The sequence below is a fragment of the Electrona antarctica genome, assembly GCF_951216825.1.
Source record: "Electrona antarctica genome assembly, chromosome: 3".
NCBI lineage: Eukaryota > Metazoa > Chordata > Actinopteri > Myctophiformes > Myctophidae > Electrona > Electrona antarctica.
The window spans coordinates 39,224,310-39,244,581 of NC_136808.1; the positions used below are offsets into that span (position 1 = coordinate 39,224,310).

Sequence of the window (20,272 nt, forward strand, 5' to 3'; positions counted from 1 at the left end):
TGACGGCCAGAGTCACAATTGACTCTTAATTGAATAATTGCATAATTAACAGGCCATCACCCCTTAACGATGATTGACACCTGGCAATCTCCCTGCTCAGGACTGTTTTTACCTTTTTTTTTTTTTTGATAATTTAAGTGGCTCGAGTTGGAGCATGTTCTAAAAACAAATTCACTCACTGCATAAGCAGGCCTGCCGAGATTACCCAGACACTGTCACTGACAACAGGAAAAATTCAAACACTTTTGGATAAAAACGAGGATTTCAACCACTTAATTATCATCAAGGATCTTTCTTAACCATTCCCTACAGCAGGAGGATCTGTGTCCCTTTGTTTTGTTTGAACTGAACTCTCAAAGACCAATTTTGCTTTATTTCAAAAGGAGTGGTGAATTGAATTAATAATATCCCCATTTGTGCCCAAGGTTTTGAGTTGAACATTTATTGAATATATTTTGTTTCGTTATTTGTTGATTTTCGTTCTATTGAATGCCATTTGATGCTTTTGTTATTTTCATTGAAAAGTAAATCATGTTGTAACCTAACCCACCCCTGGTTTCAATACAAAGACTGTTCCAATCCAACACATTTAAGGGTTCTTTATCTTTTATTGAGTCCTTTGTTTGTTTTCCTTGACACCACCTGGCTACACAATAAAATCCATCTTTTCACCGCAAACAACTGCATCAACCTGTATGAAGGAGGCATCAACTATATGAATAGTTTGGTGTGAAATATTCGTGTTGTTTCAATCTATCACGCCTCCAGTGTGTTAAGACCTTTATGTTTACTGGGATGACGGATGCTATTAACTGCGCTAAGCAGACAAGCTCAACTAAGAGGCAGCGAGTTCGTTTGAGTTCATGTTTCACACTGTCAGGAAGGAAGGAAAAAATTGTGATGAAAAACCTTAATGTGTTCTGATTCTGGCTCTTAAGTTAATGTATGCAGAGAGGGCCTGGGGGTACATTAGTTATCTCCCCCAACCAATACCCACACACGCGCACAAACACGCACAAACACACCTCTACTGAGGTCCTCCCACTGATGAGTAATCTGTCTGAACTGAGCACATCATTTGTCAAAAGCACATTATACCAGTCTAATGAAGAGGCCATCCATTTTGTACCACTATTTATTACGGCGGGAAACAAAGGAAACAAGAGATTGAGAGAGAGAGAGAGGGAAAGAGAGATAGTGTGTGTGTGTGTGTGTGTGTGTGTCGAGGGGCGGGTTTGTGGGTCAAAGGGTTGAAAGAGGCAGTGTCATAGGTAGTGAGACAAAGAACGGAGATAATTAAGAATTAATAAACCTGTCAGCTGGTCCCCCCAGGTACCGTTGAGCGGGCGCACACACACACACACACACACACACACACACACACACACACACACACACACACACACACACACACACACACACACACACACACACACACACACACACACACACACACACACACACACACACACACACACACACACACACACACACACACACACCCACACACACCCCTCCATTGCGGAGAGCAAAGGGTTATCCATTGACCTTTCCTTAACCTTTAGATTAAAATGTGTGTCTTATCTTAAAACATATATAACCCAATCAAAACAACCACAACACGTCAAACACATCAAATGACCCCATTTCATCAACTCCAACACGGAAACATTGCATTTATTTTGAGGCGTGTTCACAATGTCCTTGCAAGGACATCTGGTTTTCTAACAATAGATGGTTAATAAGATGCATACATGATTTTTACACACATGCAATTACTCTTCATGAGTACGTTCCATTTAAACCAGTCCAGAACCGCACTGCTTATAACCCATATTGTACCCCTCCCCCCTTCTGACACAAACAACATGGTCTGATCAACCTATATTTAATTAATACACAGACATTAGTGCTCATCTTGGAATTTAGGTAGTACGCACGCACGCACGCACAATCCCTCAGGCTCCGGTGGGCATGTTTCATATGTTCACCAGTAATAGGACAGTGCCTTTGGGTGTAGGATAATTTTGGCTACAGCTACATTAGTGCTGTTATGTGAAAGCTTTGCCATGTTGGACATCATGTCCAATAAAAAAGGGGAAGTTCCCCCTGAATAAGAATAAGGCTTCACAACCTCAGACCCACATTTTCTTGCACCTATGGGTGCTTGGACTGAAATGCACGAGGACACTTGCTCATTGGGCCCGTGGCCCGTGGAAGCAGGATTTTCAAACCTCCATATAAGTCGGAATCTTGGTGATCCATCCAAGCCATCCAAATTTCGGATGTCATTTGTGACTTTGTCTCGCATTGCTCCTGACATGTAAACGTTTCTGGCGACAGGTAAACAGTGTGCGCTAATGCTAATGATAGCAAATGGTTACAGTGAGTGTGTGCATGGGGCTGCAGCGGGGAAAAAGATTATTCTCTTGAAGTGGACGCAGGCTGTGGCACAGGTTAACTACATTTATGCTACCAGCTAGCAGCAGAAAAATAGTTAATTTCAATATATATCATTGTGGAGATAATTAACCTACAAGACATAACAGAAGAGAGCACAAATGGAAGAGTACTCTGATTACTTACAATATATAGAACCACCTCACACCACCCGCCAAATATTCCTACCATTCAAATTCAACGTCCAAAGGTCAAGGGAATCCCTAAACTAATGTTCTCCACCCTCAAACAAACTCTAACTCCCCGATAACCCTGTTTCAACTCCTCTGACGTCTGCAACTAATTCATTCATTTATTCTGCAACTTGTTCAGTAATTTATTCCAAAACCAGATTGACTCATCTACATCTACATGCAGCTCCCCCATCCGTCCTTAACATGGATTAAAGGAGAAACAAATCACACAACATATTTGTTTTGACAGACTCAAGTCCCAATCTGTGAAACAGTGTGAAAGGATCGCCCCTTTACAATTTGGACATTTATCACACGCTCTTAATCCAGAGCGTTTTACAGTAAGCAAGAATAACACATGGTAATACATCAACTACATAAAAAAGCACACCCGTGTGAACTGAGTGGTGCAACTCCGCGTAGGGGTTCCGGAACTTCCAGATGCACAGGAACGCGCCTAGGGTGCCGGCCCGGTTCCGGCGAGCTGGCCCGCGTTGGAAACGGTCGAGAAATGACAGTGTTACCGTGTGGGGGTCCCCGGGGGGCGGGGGTGCCCGGAACATCCAGCCCCCTAGGAACGCACCCAGGTGGCCAGGCCGGTTCCGGCAAACCGCCCCGGGTCCGAAACGGTTGAGAAATGACAGAGTTACTGTGTGGGGGAATTAGCAGACAACACTAGCTCTCTCTCACACAAGTGTGGTGTGGTATTCTCTCTCTCCCTCTCTCTCTTTCTCTCTCCGCCTCTCGCATGCACGCACCCTCCACATTGTAATTAGCAGGCAACAGTGCAACACTCTCTCTCTGTTCCTAGCTCAACAGCGCCACTTTGGCACCTGTTGGTACCCTAAACATAGGGACATACAGACATAGGGAGGGACGGACAATCGGACATTGCTGTTCCTTGGAGTGGAGCACCACTCAAGAATAGTCATCAAGAATTATAAGTAAGCTTCCAGTGCTCTGTTTACTAGTAGACAATTAGAATGTTTACGTATTATCGTTCTATATGCATGTTCTTGTCCGACAATTCTACATATAGCCAACCAGGCTTTTAACTTTGTCTTTATGCAATATCTGAGACCATTAGTGTTTATAGAAGACACTTCTGAACATGTATTCTATAGTTTGACCAATTCAAATACAATTTTTTTTCATAATTATTACTGTGTAGGGCTCAAGTTTATCTGCCACATATGGCTAGGGTTATGCGGCCTATTTCGAATGGGTGGCGTGCCATGAATTGCACTGAAAATAGGTGATCTAAAAGTTCACAAGTGTGACGCGTTGTGAGCTTATAGATCTGCCATGTTCAGTGTGTGACACCGGCATGCAACCAAGTATAATTATCCCTTTGGAGAATGGCAAGGGAAACACATCCAAAAAACCGAAATCAGTTGTGGCTAAGAACTTATATTCATGCCTTCGTAACAGAACCAGAACACCCCCCCCCCCCCCCCCCATTCCCTGTTTGTTGTCTTCCCAGTGGCAAATGACTTCATGATCATGAAGCCGGTCTCCTGTTCCGATCGACCGGCTTCACGGACCTCTTGCACCGGCTCATTGATTAAGACTGGCCTGCCTGTCCTTTGTCCCTTCATGCTTGACATCCACAATTCATCCATCTCAACTGGATACTTTATGTCCCCCTTCCAGCTGGAGGTGGCTGGCTACTGCTTACACTGGTTCTGGATCCAACAAACCAAAATCACTTTCAGAGGCATTTTTACAGCCCTGAAATCTACAGTAGGGGTTGGGGCGAAGGTTGAGGCACAATCGGGAACATACTGTAGCTATGCACTATGGCATTGCCTATACATTCTCACGGTAACATATTATCTTTTATTTATTTAATTTTAATCATAAAGGCCTTTTCTGTTGTATCTTGAGTCTCAAGCAAACAGTTTGTGTTATGTAGCACAATTAGGTGATGTTTATTTTTCAAAACTGTCACACACAGAATGTATCTATCTATAGCCACTGTATCTATACAATATTGGCAAGGATGATGACATATTTCTTCTCTATTAACAAGATGGCACTGTGTTTAATTGTAAAATGTCTTTCTCAATGTCCCCTGCTGCCTCAATCCCAGTAAATAATGAATTTGTACCACAACAATTTATCTCAAATACAGGCAAATGGAATTTTAGAAGTAAAAAGGAGTTTAGTTTCATTCAATCTAATAGCCATGCTGCTTGGTGCTCAACTTGAAGTTTAATCTTCTATGAGAGCAGAGTACCGAGGAGGACTAATATAATTAATTAAGACACACAGCAGGAAACAATGATGGCCTCAAATATGATTCAGTCTCAAAGGGCCAAACCCACGCCACCGCTCCCCTGGATGCAAATCAACTGTTGTTGGGAGTTATGTTCTGCCCTATCATCATCTATCAAGTTAATGTCCCACTAAATCAACAGCTAATGTCTCACGAGCAAACAGTCTGCTCCTTAAGATGGGCCATTTCATCACCACACCGAAATGAACCCAGGACTATATAGCATGATAAGAGGTTGTGAAAAGAGCTAGAGAGAGAGAGAGAGAGAGAGAGAGAGAGAGATAAATTGCACAAAAGTAACAACATTAAACCTGTCGACCCTGTATTGGACATATTATAGCTAGGCCAGTAGTTCTCAACCTGTGGTACGCGTACCACTGGTGTAGTGTTGAATACTGGATACTGGGTGGTACTTTTTCTTCCGAACAGAAGAAAAAAAGATAAAAGTGGAATGAAACATTACTACAGGTAGTTCTTCTGACAAGCAGTTGGTTGAAATAGGCTCTCCAGCCGTGCTGAAATTAGCATGACGGCACACCTAGCCGTTAATAGAAGATTTGAGATTGGATTAATTAGAATTATCATCAGTTGTGCTGATTAGATGGAGTAGAGCAACAGCCAGCAGTGCTGTTACTACTGCAGTAGGCTAGCGGCTACGCTAGCAGGTTGCACAGGACTTTCACAGACGTAGCAGCTAAATATGGCATTAGAGAATTATGAACTTCTATAGGATATTTTAGTTACAATGAGATTGAGCTGCCAGTTAAATCTCGTTTCTCAGTGTGGTACTTCTTCTGGCGAAAGGGCGTTTATGTGTGGAGTTTGCATGTTCTCCCCGTGTTCCAAAGGGTAGGTACCCTCACAAAAAACATGGAGTAATTGTCTCTATGCTGCCTCCCCCTGGTCAGACGGGGCTGGTTGGAATAATCCATCTGAATGGGTCTGGACCAAGCCCCCAGTAAGGCTATCCAACGTTGAAGCTGCCACTACCTACTGGTAAAATGTGGAATTGCAGCACGTTCATGGAGGTGGACGGACGTTCATGACGTCACGTGCGTAAGCCCCGGACCGCTAGGCTAGGCAAAACTTCCGCGGTAAACGGTGGTCAGACCCAGTGTATTTTAGGATAACATCAGAGATAACACTCACAAAAAGCCACCTCTTCATAATCTTATGACGCAAAAGGTTTAATAAAACTAGAGGAAGAGCTTATAGCCTACTACAGACAATCACTGACAGTGTGGTATGTAAAAAGCATGATGAAAAAAACCCTCACATCTCACTCTCAAACGGAATCTAACAATCACGCTGCCTGAAAGACAAACAACTTAGTTGACACTTGACTATAGTATAGGGAAACAAAGAATCCACAAATGCAGTTTACAGTAAAAATAGCCAATGTACAACAGTCAAAATAGCTAATCTACAACAACACGTCACAATGCGACACACTATGAGCTTGTGGATCGGCTATATTCGCTTTTCATCGAACAACTAAGCATTTATGGTTTACGTGGTTAAGGTAATGCATTACATTATGTTCCCCACAAACATATCCTAAGAGAGAGAGAGAAAATATAATTATTGTTTTCCTCGTCCCTTAATGGGTGTAATCCAGACGGTAGGGTGATGGCCTTCTGCCACCATACTTATCAAGGAACCGAGTCCAACTGAGTCAATGGAGTGTGGAGGCATTACCACATAAATGAGAAAACCAGAGAGGGAGAGAAGAGGAGGGGAGGGAATGGAGATAAAGAATATAGAGAGAGAAGAAAGATTGAGCCTCTCACACACCCATTCAGCGAGTGCGCAAGAGAAAGTAGAATTGAGGAACTATGAGACAAGGGTAGCCATCCAACACGCTTATCTCAATAAAGCATCCATAGACTAATGCCATTGGTGTCAGTGGTGGAAAGTAACTATGTACATGCACTGCACTTAAATACAATTTGAGGTATTATTTTTACTGGAGCATTTCCACATTTTAATTCTTACTTCTATTCCACTATACATCTGAGGCAAATATTGTACTTTTACTACAATTATTTGAAAACGTTTGTTACTAGTTACACTTGATTGTAATTACACAACATACATTAACCACTTCAGCTCTATAGCTTATATACATTACTATACATTTCCTCAAGTAAAAAGTATTTCATGATATTGCTACTTTAACTTGAGTAAAACACAATAATAGTTTTTCCACCACTGACAGCATACACAGACGAATGCTATTCCTATTAGCTACTTCATGACAAAATGTCACAAGGGAAAGCTGTTACTTGGTTAGATTTGTCATGGTCTCCATTCCCTGCTCTTTGTGACAGCTGACAGAAAGCAGGTATTGGCTCACGGGCCTGGGCGACAGCGATAACAATGTTGGGTCTTTTGTTCCCAGCTGGCACTTACGACCGACGCGGAACACACCAATTAAGCAAGAACAACACATCAGTGTGGCAATTTAACAACTATTGCAATCTAACAGACACTTCTCCATCAGCTTAGCTGATGCTGAAGACAATGGCGAGGTCCAGGGGTGACATATTTCTCTTGTCAAAAGCAGGCAGTTAGCACCTGCTTCCCTTGAAAATGGGATTTTTGCATTGGCTGTTTTTATTTATTTTATTTTTTATTAAAGCCAGAAATAAGATCTGTGGCAAATACAAGTTCATGATACTGTACTTCCATGTTTTGCTCTGGAAGACAATCTTCCATTCTGGGGTTCCCGCCCAGAATAGGTTAATATAATTATTGGTGCGTGCCTTCTGTGAGAGTGGCGCTCCACTGAATAAATATCTAGTTGATTTGTAAATTGTGCATTCATATACTGTACGTGTATTTGTTGTGTTGTTGTCCCACTGCCTGTTGCAGTGGGACTCCTAAGATACAACTTTTACATGTAAAGGACAATCTATATTAATTATTTTATTAAGAAATTCAGCATCAAATGTAGGGCGACCAGACATCCCAGAAACGCTGGGACAGTCGCTGAACACAGGCTAATCACAAATCCTGTCCTACTTCTGCTGAAAACTAGAGTTTTGATTAGTATTACCAGTAAGACACCTGAGGGCGAGAAGCGACCTTGCCCTTTAGGGCGAGCCTTAATTTGTAGAGACCTTAATTTTCGGGCCTGTTGTGAACTCTACTAATAACTTTGGGGCAGGCCCGTCTAGAGTTTAAATGGACAGGTATCAGTCAAAAGGGAGACATCGAAGAGGAAGGATGGATGGGGAAGGATCAACATATGGAATGTCAGAACAGGTCAGCGCCATATATGGAGATCTAAGGGTTTGAGGTCAGATATAGAGTTGCTGGCCAATATTGATGACATCAGGGATCTCCATACATCAGGGATCTCCATATCTGATGATAACACGTGATGTCACGAGTGGTCATGCCTGGGGGTGACCAACCAAACAACTGACTGACTGACAGACAGACAGACGGCGATTTCATAGTTAATGCGACCTGCAATTAACCAGTGCTGTAGTCTAGGTTTTTTCAGACGGTATACCTGACCATAATTATTACCTGCACGACATGCACACATTACACAAGGCTATACGCTCACTCGTGCGTGGTCAATGGATGAAATGATTAGCAGACGTTATGCACTTGTTTTCAAAAACTTTGGTACGGCATGCTACGTATATTGCATATAACAGTATACTACACCACTGGTATTAACTTAATAAAGTAGCTAGAATACATGAATCAGTAGTATTTTTAGCTGCATGCACACCAGTGCACTGAACAACTCTGAACATCGACTTGAAGGCGAGACAGCGACACATAGCTAACGTTGCTGAATTAAATAATGGATGCTGTGGAAATAAACCATCCATCACTGGCGTGGAGCCTGGTGTTCCGGGCTCTTTTCCTCTTTTTATTTTCTACTATAGTATAAGGACAGGGACACACAGGGAAGAAGACAAACGGAGGCACCACATTGATGAAATGAATACAAAATAACCAGCAAGACGCCTTAAAGGCGAGTAGCTACCGCAGGGCTGAGACTCTACCGGAATAATGTCACTTCATTATGTCTTTTTAAATCAAAGGCTACTTAATAGTTAATATCCAAATCCAACAGATAAACAAGTGCAGCAAGTGCCTATATGAAGTGTCTTCAGTATATATATGAATACTCAAATCAAATGTGCTTTACATGGAGGGCATGAGAAAACAAATAAAACAACTTTATTAGGGGGGAAAACACTAAGACAGGATAATAGTTTATCACTGTTGTATATAAAAAAGAATTCCTTGAGCACCGTTTACTTTCACATGTTTTACTGTCATTTGACACTGAATGTAATCATGCACACATACTGTGGCCACGCCTACCTTCAACTCCTCTATCCCGGCCTAGGATTGCAGGTAAACCTATAGAACCAATCAGTCTACTCTAAACAAAATACTATCAAAACAAAATCTGTACATTGTACTATAGGATACGGGGTAAACAATGGACCTGGCATGATCAATTTCAATAACATGCTTAATCTAAATTGCATTTCAACACGGTTGAAAAAACAAGACACAAGCCTGATAAAAATAGCAGATCTACAAGCAGATTTTTGACATTACAGGTTTCCCCATTACTGTACAGTATGTGCCAAGCATGTACTACCAGAATGTTGTTCTTCATACTTTCACTTTAACTCTTGCACCCAGCTCCTAAACGCGCCACAGCCCTCCCAAACTTCTGGGCACACTGTGCTCCTCCTTAGCTTCTGACATTGCCAGTAGATTTCCGGCTTTCAGGTCAAGTGGGAAAGGGATCTTTTTGTGCCTTTCAAAAAGTGAGTTTATTTCCTTACCGGCATTGTAGTGGCGGTCCAATTTCTCCCAGAGAGGCTCATCCTCGCGCTGCAGAGTGGACAGCTTGAGAGGTTCATAGATGGACCCTAATGATGAGGGACACATAGAAAATGTTAGGAGCATCTAGTTCCAACATCCTCCTTGACCTTCCCCCCCATCCACTGTACTTCCCCCCATCCACGCACAGTGGATGGGGGGAAAGCTTATTGAAGGTGTAACAATGAGGGAAGGTACAAGGCTTTCAACTGGATTCATCCCAGTGGTGTAAAGCAGTGGTTCTCAAACTTTTTCATGCCAAGGACCCCCAAATTGAAATATATTTGGTCGCAGACCCCCATCTGAAAACGCTTTTGCAGTGCCAGGGACCCCACAGAATAGCAGATGTACACGCTCGCAGAGTGGCATGAAGTGATGCGATGTGAGCTTGTATAACTGCTATTATTTTCTGCTATTAAGTATAAAATAATGGATAACAGGGTTAACATGATTGTGATGCTATATTAACAAATTAGGCTCTGGACCCACTCAAGTATTCCTGGTGGTCCCCAGGCTCCACTTTGAGAACCACTGGTGTAGAGTAACTAAGTATGATTACTCAAGTAGGCTACTGTATATTCAGTTTTGAGGCATTTTGTTTTTCTTCACTTGAGTATTTCCAATTTTCAATACCGTTACTTTTACTCCACTACTTAGCTATATGCTTTGCCTATTTGAAAATCGCTGATCTACAAGCTCACATGTGTTGTGAACTTGTAGATGTGCTATTTTCAAAAGACTTGCTTTTACATTTTTGGATAGTTGTGAAATGGTGAATAAGGTAGTATAAGTAGTAATAAGTATACTACCAGTAAAGCAGCAGAGCAGAGCTATAAGCATAAGCATAAACTATAAACAAAAAATGTAGCACATTTATATATATTCACCATTGCATGTTTAACTACTAAATCTATACGCCAAATATTAATTTGGTGCTGTGCTGTATAATTGTCCACAGTCATTACTCAAAATTATTAATTACTTTCTTACTTACACATGACTTTGGAGAAATGTCTGAGGTGAGGACTGAGGAGTTTAATGAAAACTAATCGAAATGTCTACATTTTGTATATCATCCATTTTGAAATCCCCAATGGATGCAAAATAACCAAATGGACCCGTGAAGGTTAATTTGGTTCCATCGGTACACTCACTGTGTCAACTGTCAAATGAACGGAGGGTTTCACAGTGTTACAGAATCAATGGTGCACCCGATCTACTATGAATCATGTTAGATTGGGTGCACCGTTCCACAACAAGATCCTGATCATCACCAATCATCACCATGCTTCATGTTGCATTTAGTCTTCTCAAAGTCAATGCAAAGTCACACACAGAGAGAGCAACACTTACTGCACAGACCACACAAAGAGACACGCACATCAGGACCTGAACTCAAATCGCTGGTGTCAGGCAGAAACCTTATATCTTATTTCAGATACGAATGTCCTACTTTGGCTACTTCGTCGTACAGGAGTGTCACACAAAATAAGATAGCCGATCTACAAGCTCACACGGTGTCATCATGCGTTGTGAGCCTGTAGATTCGATATTGTGCAACAGACAGATTTTTTTTATATATTTTTTCATTTACTGAAAAGTAACCCCTTTGGACATACAAGGTTTCCACCCAATACAATGACGGGCCAGTGGATATTCCAGTGCCTCAGAGCTATGGAGGGGGGGTTGGGGGTCTGAAGGGAAACCCCTCTATTTTCAGACACTTTTAACTTTGGGTGAGATTTGCATTTTAATGGGTTCGACCTTGGGTCAGTACCTCAGGTACCAAGAACATTCACGTCCTCGCCCAAATTAGCATAATTTCCATCAGCTTTTAAAGTTGTGGGGACAAAGACAATCTACTTCTTTCTTCTTTTTTTTCAAAGGAGGACTTTAGAAGAAATAAGAACACAGTGGAAGTCCAATATTGTAATTTGTGAATATGATATGAACTGTTGGCTGTTTTGAAGCGGTATCGTTACTGATTTGATTCTGACTGACAAGTCTCTAATTTTAATAGAGTGACATACGAGTCCCTATTAATATGAATAAAGAAACATAATCACCTACTGTATTAGTGCTGCCTTCATTTTAATTCAAGATGGGCTCTTTTATGGTTTCATACTGCACATATAGGATAATTTAACGTGCTATTGTCACATTTATTTAAAATAAAATATAAACCTCATACTAGATTCAAATAAATAATGTTCATGTCTTCTTCACAATCTTAGTGAGGACAGCCCTGTCCGTCTAAAGATAAAGGGCATTAACTATGAATGTTGATTTACAGATATTACAGAATATTAGAGAAAAGTGATAATCATCCATTGATATAGGACGCCGGACGGTCATTGAAAGTCCTTCATAGATTCACCCATCACCATTGTTCAGAACCATTGAACCACTTTAACCCAGGCCTCCCAATTTTGGGCATGCCATTCTAGTAATAAAACTAAAGCATTCTAGTAAAAAAATAAAAATAATAATACATAAATAAAAATCATTCCCCTTTAGGGTAGTGGATAAGATGCTGGCTTTCCAGGTGGGAGGCCAGGGTTCGAATACTGTCCGTTACACAAGCTGTGTTGTGATGCGTTGGGAGCTCATATGTCGGCTATTTTTGTAATTTAGACTTTTCTGTAGTTAAGTGGTTCAGTGGTTAAAGGTCATTTAATACAGACGTGGCTGATGATCCCTCAGAAATCTTTCCGGTACTTACCAAATCTACGAAGTTTTCGATGTTTGGAAAGCTCTGCATCTGAGCTGGCCATGTTCTCATAAGGTGAAGTTAATCGTCTCCAAGCTAAATTAAAATTCTATTAACAAGAACGGGTTAGTAGCAGGGTTTGAGTTTAGACAGGCAGGAATCAACAATTAATTGGAATGAAGTGTGCAGATTACAAAAAAAGCATGCAAGAAATCCCAAGTGATGAACAGTTTGTTTCTCATTAGAAGGATGTACACATATGAATATTTAATTACCATGCATGTTGTGGCTGGCATGAATAATAATGCAAACACATTACTACCGTGTACAGTACATTTAAATGACTGTAGCTATACTAGTTGGTACTGGGTGTACAACAACCACTATATTAGGCTATATTATGTTCACAAAAAATACTGAATGGTTTTGTTGATGCCATCACAGGAAAACTTTGTGAATTTGATGAATTATTTCTCCCCCATTGTATTCATTTTAAATTAATGTTTACACAATTCATTGAATTGCTAAATATTTAAAAAAAAGAAGCACAACAGAAGATAGGGATATAAAATAACAGTCAAACTGCTTTTAAGAGGAGACAATGTTTTCATGTAATAACACACAACAGCTATTATGGAATCAGTTTGTAGAGTAGCAGATTTTAATCACTTTAGATGAAGAATGGTTTACAATTACAATTATGATAAACGATAGCCTTAGAATGGCTGTGATACTATACTATGTAGTAACTACATACATTAAATGTATTCTATAATATACTGTAAGCTTGAGAAACAGAATAGAACAGGGTGCCACTTCTCCATTGAACTCGATGGGCATGGCTGCCCTGTTCTACTAAGTCGCCCTATTACCAGTGGTGGAAAGTAACTGAATAAATGTACATAAGTATTGTTCTTAAAAATACAATTTGTATGTACTTGGACTTTTTGGAGTATTTCCAATTTGTTATACTTTTAATCTTAATCCACTACATCTCAGTCAAATATTGTACTTTTTACTCCACTACAATATTATTAGCAAACTTAAGTTACTAGTAACTTTTGTAGATTTGAATTATTATTACAAAACATACTGTACATTAACCACTTCAGCCCTATATACACTTTGGCCATTTGAAAATAGCCGATCTACAAGCTTACAACGTGTCACAATGCGGCACTGTGTGAGCTTGTAGCTCGGCTATTTTCAATTCTTTTTATACATTATACATTTGAAACCTGGGAAAAGGAACATTCTGCATAATGGCCACCTTATATTTTTGGTACTTTTGTTTTGATTCCAATACTTTTGTACTTTTACTACAGTATTGATAAAAATGTGAGTAGTTTTACCACCATTGCCTATTATTACTTTGAATAGTGTGCTACACACAGCTATTGCAGGCCTAGATCACTCCTGCCTCCTGCAGCCATTCTAGGGCGACATAGATGACGGCTATGGTAAATGCTTGTATTGATTAGATAATTGCATTAAAGTACAGCAAATAAAACACATAATTGCAGATGAAAAAGCAGCAGAGGTTTTGGAGGCCATGTTTTCAAATCCTAAAAGAAACATCTTTTTGGAAATAAGTGTTCCCACTTTAACATGCTATCATTTGGAGTTTGTGTCTGACAGTCAATCAATAATCAATCAGTTAGGCTGTATACCTTGACCATGACCACATCCGAAAACAATAGGCCAAGAACATGTCAATATGGTTCCATTTAAAACACACAATGTGCACACAAACATGACAGAGTATAGACAGTGCAGCAGCAAAGCCAGCTTTCTCTGAAGCTCTTAAAATAGCTGCAAAACATCACTCTAAACTCTGACCTTTCCAGTGCTTGCTGGTTCCCTTTTCTACAATAGAGCAGTGGTTCTCAAATTTGTGTCAGGGACCCTCAGGGTTCGATAGACCCTTTATACAGGTCTATAACTCTGAGAATGTGACAAATGGAACCAAATGGACCCGTAAGGGACCTCGATGTATATTTTTTAAGTTTGAATCTGAGAACCACTGCCTACAACACCTGTCAATGTGTAAACAAACACCATGCATGCAGCATGCATGTTTCCATGTCTGTTACAATCAAACACACTCACAACAACACACACCTGCGCACACACAAACCAACATGCGTGTTTATAATGTTGTCAAGGGGATAAATGATGGTTCCAACCTGATCTTTTAGACCGAGCCTTGAATTCCAGGAGTTTCCAGCCGACATCAGCCAAGCTTGCCATGTTGACACTGACCTGCTACAATGTAGCAGCTACACATTATGCAAACACAAACAAGGATGCAACGGTGACGTCACGAGCCATGACCAAGGATCGGCGTTTACACTTCGCTTTCGGGGGTTTACTTTTTTTTTTTTTTTTTTTTACTAGTTGGAAATAATTCAAAAGGCTCGAAGTCGCGAGTCGTGACACACTACAGTACACACACCCAAACACACGAAATATTCATTATTCATGTCAATAGTTTATGACGTCACTGGTCTATCCTTTGGTATCTTGTTCTCGCGGAACTGTCACTTGTGCAGCGAGGAGCAGTGCGACACTGTCGTAACAAGAGGAAGGGAGTGCCTGTGTTGTGTGTTTAATTTATGATTCCCGTTACCGTCACACACTTACACCATCAATAATATAAATAAGTTGTAACATGTGATATTTAACCACTGTCTAAACTGAACTATTGGTGAACATTGTAATTATAATTATTCGTTATCTTGTGTAAACCTGCCACAAAGCAAAGCGTTGAGCTGCAGTATTCCAGTTCGTGTTGTTGTGAAGGAAGGTAACTACACAGACAGAAGGATGAGGACGTTGAAGCTTCATTTTGGGGCTTTTATGTTCTATTTTGTATTACCATGCGGTACGTGGGCTCTCCAGGACGTCACGGCAGACCTGTTTGGGCAGGAGAACTACGGGACGGTGGCTGCATTCGGAGACTTTAACTCGGATAAACAGACCGACATCTTCATCATCAGAGAACGTGAGGGACTCAATGGTTTCATTTAATATAGCCTACTGACAGTGACAACATGGTGACAATAATATAGTGACGACAAACAGTAAACATGTTCACCTGTTGTCTTTAGTGTTGTTGTTATTTATCTATGCATAGAATATCTGCTGCAGTGCTGCCCTAAGAGTTATGGCCATGTCATTCAGGAAGTATAGACTCGGGGCATCAGATGATAAATCCCCTCTAGCCTTGGATCAAGACTATCGTATATGTATGTTATAGACTCTGATTTGACTGATGCTATAGGTTCTTGCTTTATTATGTGATCCTAGTTTTCTGAGACACTACAGACTACAGTAGCTCTGGACTCTGGTCCATAGGCTATGGACCAGAGCTATGGACCATTAGGCTAGAGGCAGATATGGACCATAGCTCTGCCTCTAATGCCGTTGCAACGGTATTAGAGCTATGGACCAGAGCTAAGACTGCAGTATCTCTGCATCTGCGTGTGTTCACCATTACTTATTGTAAATCACTGGTTAAGAGTGTCTGCTAGACTGCTAAATGCCTACATTATAAATTGTAGCTAGTGTTGCTGGTAGGATAGATTGATATTGATTGATATTTATTAACTGTGCAGAATTACAGTACAATTCAAGCACAACTAAGACTGTTAACTGTGAGTGGACGACCCAATAAAGCATTACACTTGTTTACAAGAGGGTCCACCTTGTTCAATTCATCAAAACATTTAGATACGTATAAATATACATTTATATATAGCCAAAGAACAGAACAGGAATTCATCATAAAGGAGGTAAAAAGGGAAAAGAAACATATACAGTGAGGGGAAAAAGAGGTGGGTGGGTGGGATTCAGATTTTAAGGGGGCAAGTTTCGAATTGCAGCCGTCCGTAGGTGCCTTTTGAGAGGGTTGGTTTGAAGGAGTCAAGGGATTCGCATGTCTTAATGACTGTAGGTAGGGCGTTCCACATTTTGGTGGCATAGGGAGCGAAAAGAATTTAGGTGCAAGATGTGCATGCATAGTCGAAGAAACCTTGTACGAGGTCTCCTGTTAGGGTCTTCAAGGTGTTTTTGTTGACCAGTGAGGAGATCCTGTAAAGGAATCTTGTTCTTTTTGTTGACTTTTTTGATTACGTTGGTGGCCATTTTATCACCAGAAAGATTAGCCGGCTCCAGGATGGAACCTAGGTAGGTCATTTCATCTTTTCGTGTGACAAATTGTCACCCACTCTAACCAAGAAGCCATCTGCCTTGCTGAGATTACTATTATTTTGATCCAAAGAGAATTGATTCAGTTTTTCCCAGGTGTAAAGATAGTTTGTTATCAGCGAGCCAGGTGCAGATTCTACCAAATTCAGAGCTGAGGGCCTTTTCAACCTGCAGTTTGTTCCTGTCCGAGACCAGCAGTATTGAGTCATCTGCGAACAGGAACAAGTTGCAGTCACAAGCTGATGTCATGTCGTTTACATATAGGAACAGTAAAGGCCCTAGTATGCTTCCTTGTGGAACAGCTCACTGGGAGGGGGGGGGGTGTTCCGTTCACCTCCACCATCTGTTCTCTCCCCTCCAGGTAGGATTGCATCCAGCTCACTGATGTGCTATCAAAACCAATTGCTTTTAGCTTGTTAACCAGTATGGAGTGGTTCACAGTGTCAAAAGCCTTTTGGAGGTCCAGCATTACCATGCCGCAGAATTTGCCAGCATCCACTCCACCTCGTGTTTGATGTGGTCGCTCAAATAGAGGAGGCATGTGTCAGTGGAGTGGGATGTTCTGAAGCCAGATTGGAACTCGTACATTATTTGTGGCAAGATACTTTTCAACCTGTTCATAGACAATTTTTTCCATCACTTTCGAGATGGAGCTTAGAATAGAAATAGGGCGGTAGTTGCCGGTGTCTAATTTACTCCCTTTCTTGTGCAGGGGGGTTACTTTGGCCAGTTTGAAATCTTGGGGGACCTGTCCCTGTTTGATGGAGAGGTTTACTATGTGGGTGATGGTTGGAGCTATAGAGATGGCTGAGTCTCTGAGAAACCATCTGAACTGGTCCTGTGGTGTCCGTCCAGATATCAGGGTTTGAACTCGATCCCACATACTATAAAAATGGGAACCTGAATGTCTCCCTGCTTGGTACTCAGTTTCAAGGGTTACAATTGTCTTTGTGACATATAGCATCATGTCCAGGTGGTGTAATTGTGCATAAGTGCATTATGGCTGGAAGATGCACTTGTACATCAAGCCGCCTCACACTACAGAAACAGGAGATAGTATGGGCTCCTGTCCTTTGGGCCACATGGCCTGGGAACCGTTATAGTTCCCAAGGCTGCCTTAGTAGTGGCTCCTGTTATAATGTGGTGTTCCTTGGCTTTAACTGTTATATTATTATTATCTTATTTTATTTCACTATGCTTTTATTTAATTACAAAATCTATTTCAAAATTGTATCACTACCACTAATGAAAAACCCTAGGCTACATTGCTTTTCTTAGGCTGCGTGACAGTGCATGTTAGAAGAACCACCAATTAATTAGCAGATGTTTGGCTTCCATTGTTCCAGAGTCTGAGCTGGTGATTTTCTTGGCTGACCTGAAGACGCCTTACTTCAAGCCCAAAGTTCATATCAAGAAAGAACATTTGCCAAGGTGAATCTTTTTGTTTCATGTTGATACAATAACTGATTGTCTCTAATTCTGAATTGTTTTTACAAAACATTTTTTTAAATAATTGTATACATTCAAGTTCTTGTGGAAATAGCCGATATACAAAGCTCACACCATAACACATCCCGGCGTGTGGTGATATTGTAGAGTTAGGGTAAGCTGTGCAAATGCAGAATGAGTCTGTCTTTGCCAGGAAAAAGAAACATTCTGTTTAAAACTTTTCAGTGAATTCAAATAGGAGATAGAATAGAATGTTATGTCAAGCTGCATAAACAAGTTAAATCTATTTCAGTTATGTCATATCTGCCCTGTTACATTTGTGTTTACATTAAGCCTAAAAGCCAAACAGCAAAAATGTGTTAATCACAATTATTTTTGATAACCCAACTGATGAGGGCAGAACAGAGAAACATTTAGCTTCTGTTGAACAAGTTCATGCTTATTGTGGCTCTCCTACCTTCTTCCTGTGGCAGCGACTCCATCATCACCAGTGTGGTTCCTGGAGACTATGATGGGGACTCTCAGATGGACGTGCTCCTCACCATTCAGCCCAAGGCCAGGAAGAACGACGACACCACCATTTTCATCTTCTGGGGAAACAACCGCACGCTGGGTACGGTTCCAACAACACTATATATGAAATACTATTCCCCAGTATGGAAATCTTTATTCTATATGTTGAACAATGCTGGTGTATTTAACGGATTGACTAGAAATATACTGTATGTGGTGGGCAGTTCTGAAGGTAGTTATTGTTTCATGATGGTGTCTACATAGCCCATGAGCTGTCATTGGTCTACTTTTGAGGGGACGGACATGCCACTATAAAACAAATTGAAAATCAAACAAAACAACAAAAATGGTATACTGTTAAATTTGCAGAAATTGAATGCCATTGACATGAGCTTCCCTATAGAGCGTCGCAGTCCCGCCCCCTTTCAGAATGACGAGGGCACCAGAAATAATTCCCCATTCATTTTCCGAGTTGACAAATCATGACAATAAACACATATTTTTGGGCCGAACAAATAATTAGAAAAAAGAAAACAACAAAAAAAGTGTTGTACCCTGCCCTATTTTTCGTCTTTCTAATTATCTGTTCCGCCCCCAAAAATGTGTTTATTGTCATGATTTGTCAACTCAGCTGTTGGCTTTGTATTGTCCGATGCTTTAAAGGTCTATGGGGAAAATGAATGGGTAATTATTTCCTGGGCTGCGTTCGAATTGCTAGGGTTGTTCCCTACTCCCTACTCCCCATACGGGGACCCAGACTCAGTGGACTCAAATAGTGATTAATTCGGACAATACTCCCTGTATGGGGAGCACCGACTCTGACGTCAATATCGGTAGAGGGCGCTATAGGTCCACGGGTTCATGTACTTTTTATTTGCATTGTAATCCCCCATAGGGTTCAGATCGCCTCATAAAGAACTGTATGAAAAATAAACAAATCATCCCGGCCGTTTCACTCATTTGGATATGAAGAATCAACTGACTACAAAAAAACAGTCAAAACGCTGCTGCTGAAATGATGATAAAAAGGTTATTCTTTTAAAATAACATAGGCCTATGATTATTATCAATACATTAATATTATATCCATTATCCAGCAATATGAAAATATCAGCAGCATGATTATGAACCCCCGCTAATCCTGGGGGGGGGGGGGGGGGGGGGGGGGGGGGGATACGGCAAAAATAGCCGATCTATAAGCAACGCGACGTCCGTATTGTGAGCTTGTAGATCGGGTACTTTTGGTAAAGAATTACCAAAAGTAGCCGATCTACAAGCTCTGCTCACATTACAATACGGACGTTAACAGAAACAGCAGTCCAATAAATGACTGCCTACATAATGAAGTTGTAATGTATTTAGCGCAATTCAATGAAATAATGAAGATAACATATATTTTTTAATGTCAGGAATTAATGAATATTAATAAAACATATGTTCGGAGACACAATTAATGTCTCACATGCATGTACAAAATATATATTGGACTTTAGCACATAGCTTTACAACCTCACCAACCTTAATCCAAAAACTATTAAAATATAAGGCCTTCTACAGCAAGCAACTCATTCCTCTCCTAACGTCATGCGCTGGGCCTGGGTGATACAATGAATC

At 40.8% G+C, this 20,272-nt stretch overlaps 2 protein-coding genes across 7 annotated transcripts in view; one reads left to right on the forward strand and one right to left on the reverse strand.

Annotated features, from left to right (window-relative positions):
- The window catches only part of phkb (phosphorylase kinase, beta), a 153,396-nt gene extending 138,608 nt beyond the window's left edge, over positions 1-14,788 (reverse strand). For 4 of the 6 annotated variants that reach the window (XM_079497973.1, XM_079497971.1, XM_079497972.1 and 1 more), the window contains exons 1-2: positions 14,674-14,782; positions 9,741-9,827 (exon numbers count right to left, since the gene is read on the reverse strand). In XM_079497973.1, the coding sequence (XP_079354099.1) occupies positions 9,741-9,827; positions 14,674-14,737 (151 nt within the window). In that variant the 5' untranslated portion in view covers positions 14,738-14,782. Of the gene's footprint in view, positions 1-9,740; positions 9,828-12,499; positions 12,597-14,673 lie in introns of all 6 variants that reach the window. The other 2 variants (XM_079497969.1, XM_079497968.1) reach the window with 1 other exon arrangement.
- Positions 14,789-15,249: 461 nt separating this feature from the next.
- itfg1 (integrin alpha FG-GAP repeat containing 1) overlaps positions 15,250-20,272 on the forward strand; it is a 185,994-nt gene continuing 180,971 nt past the window's right edge. Inside the window, exons 1-3 of the mRNA XM_079497974.1 lie at positions 15,250-15,491; positions 18,043-18,127; positions 18,619-18,758. Coding sequence (XP_079354100.1) covers positions 15,314-15,491; positions 18,043-18,127; positions 18,619-18,758 — 403 coding nt within the window. The 5' untranslated portion in view covers positions 15,250-15,313. The remainder of the gene's footprint in view (positions 15,492-18,042; positions 18,128-18,618; positions 18,759-20,272) is intronic.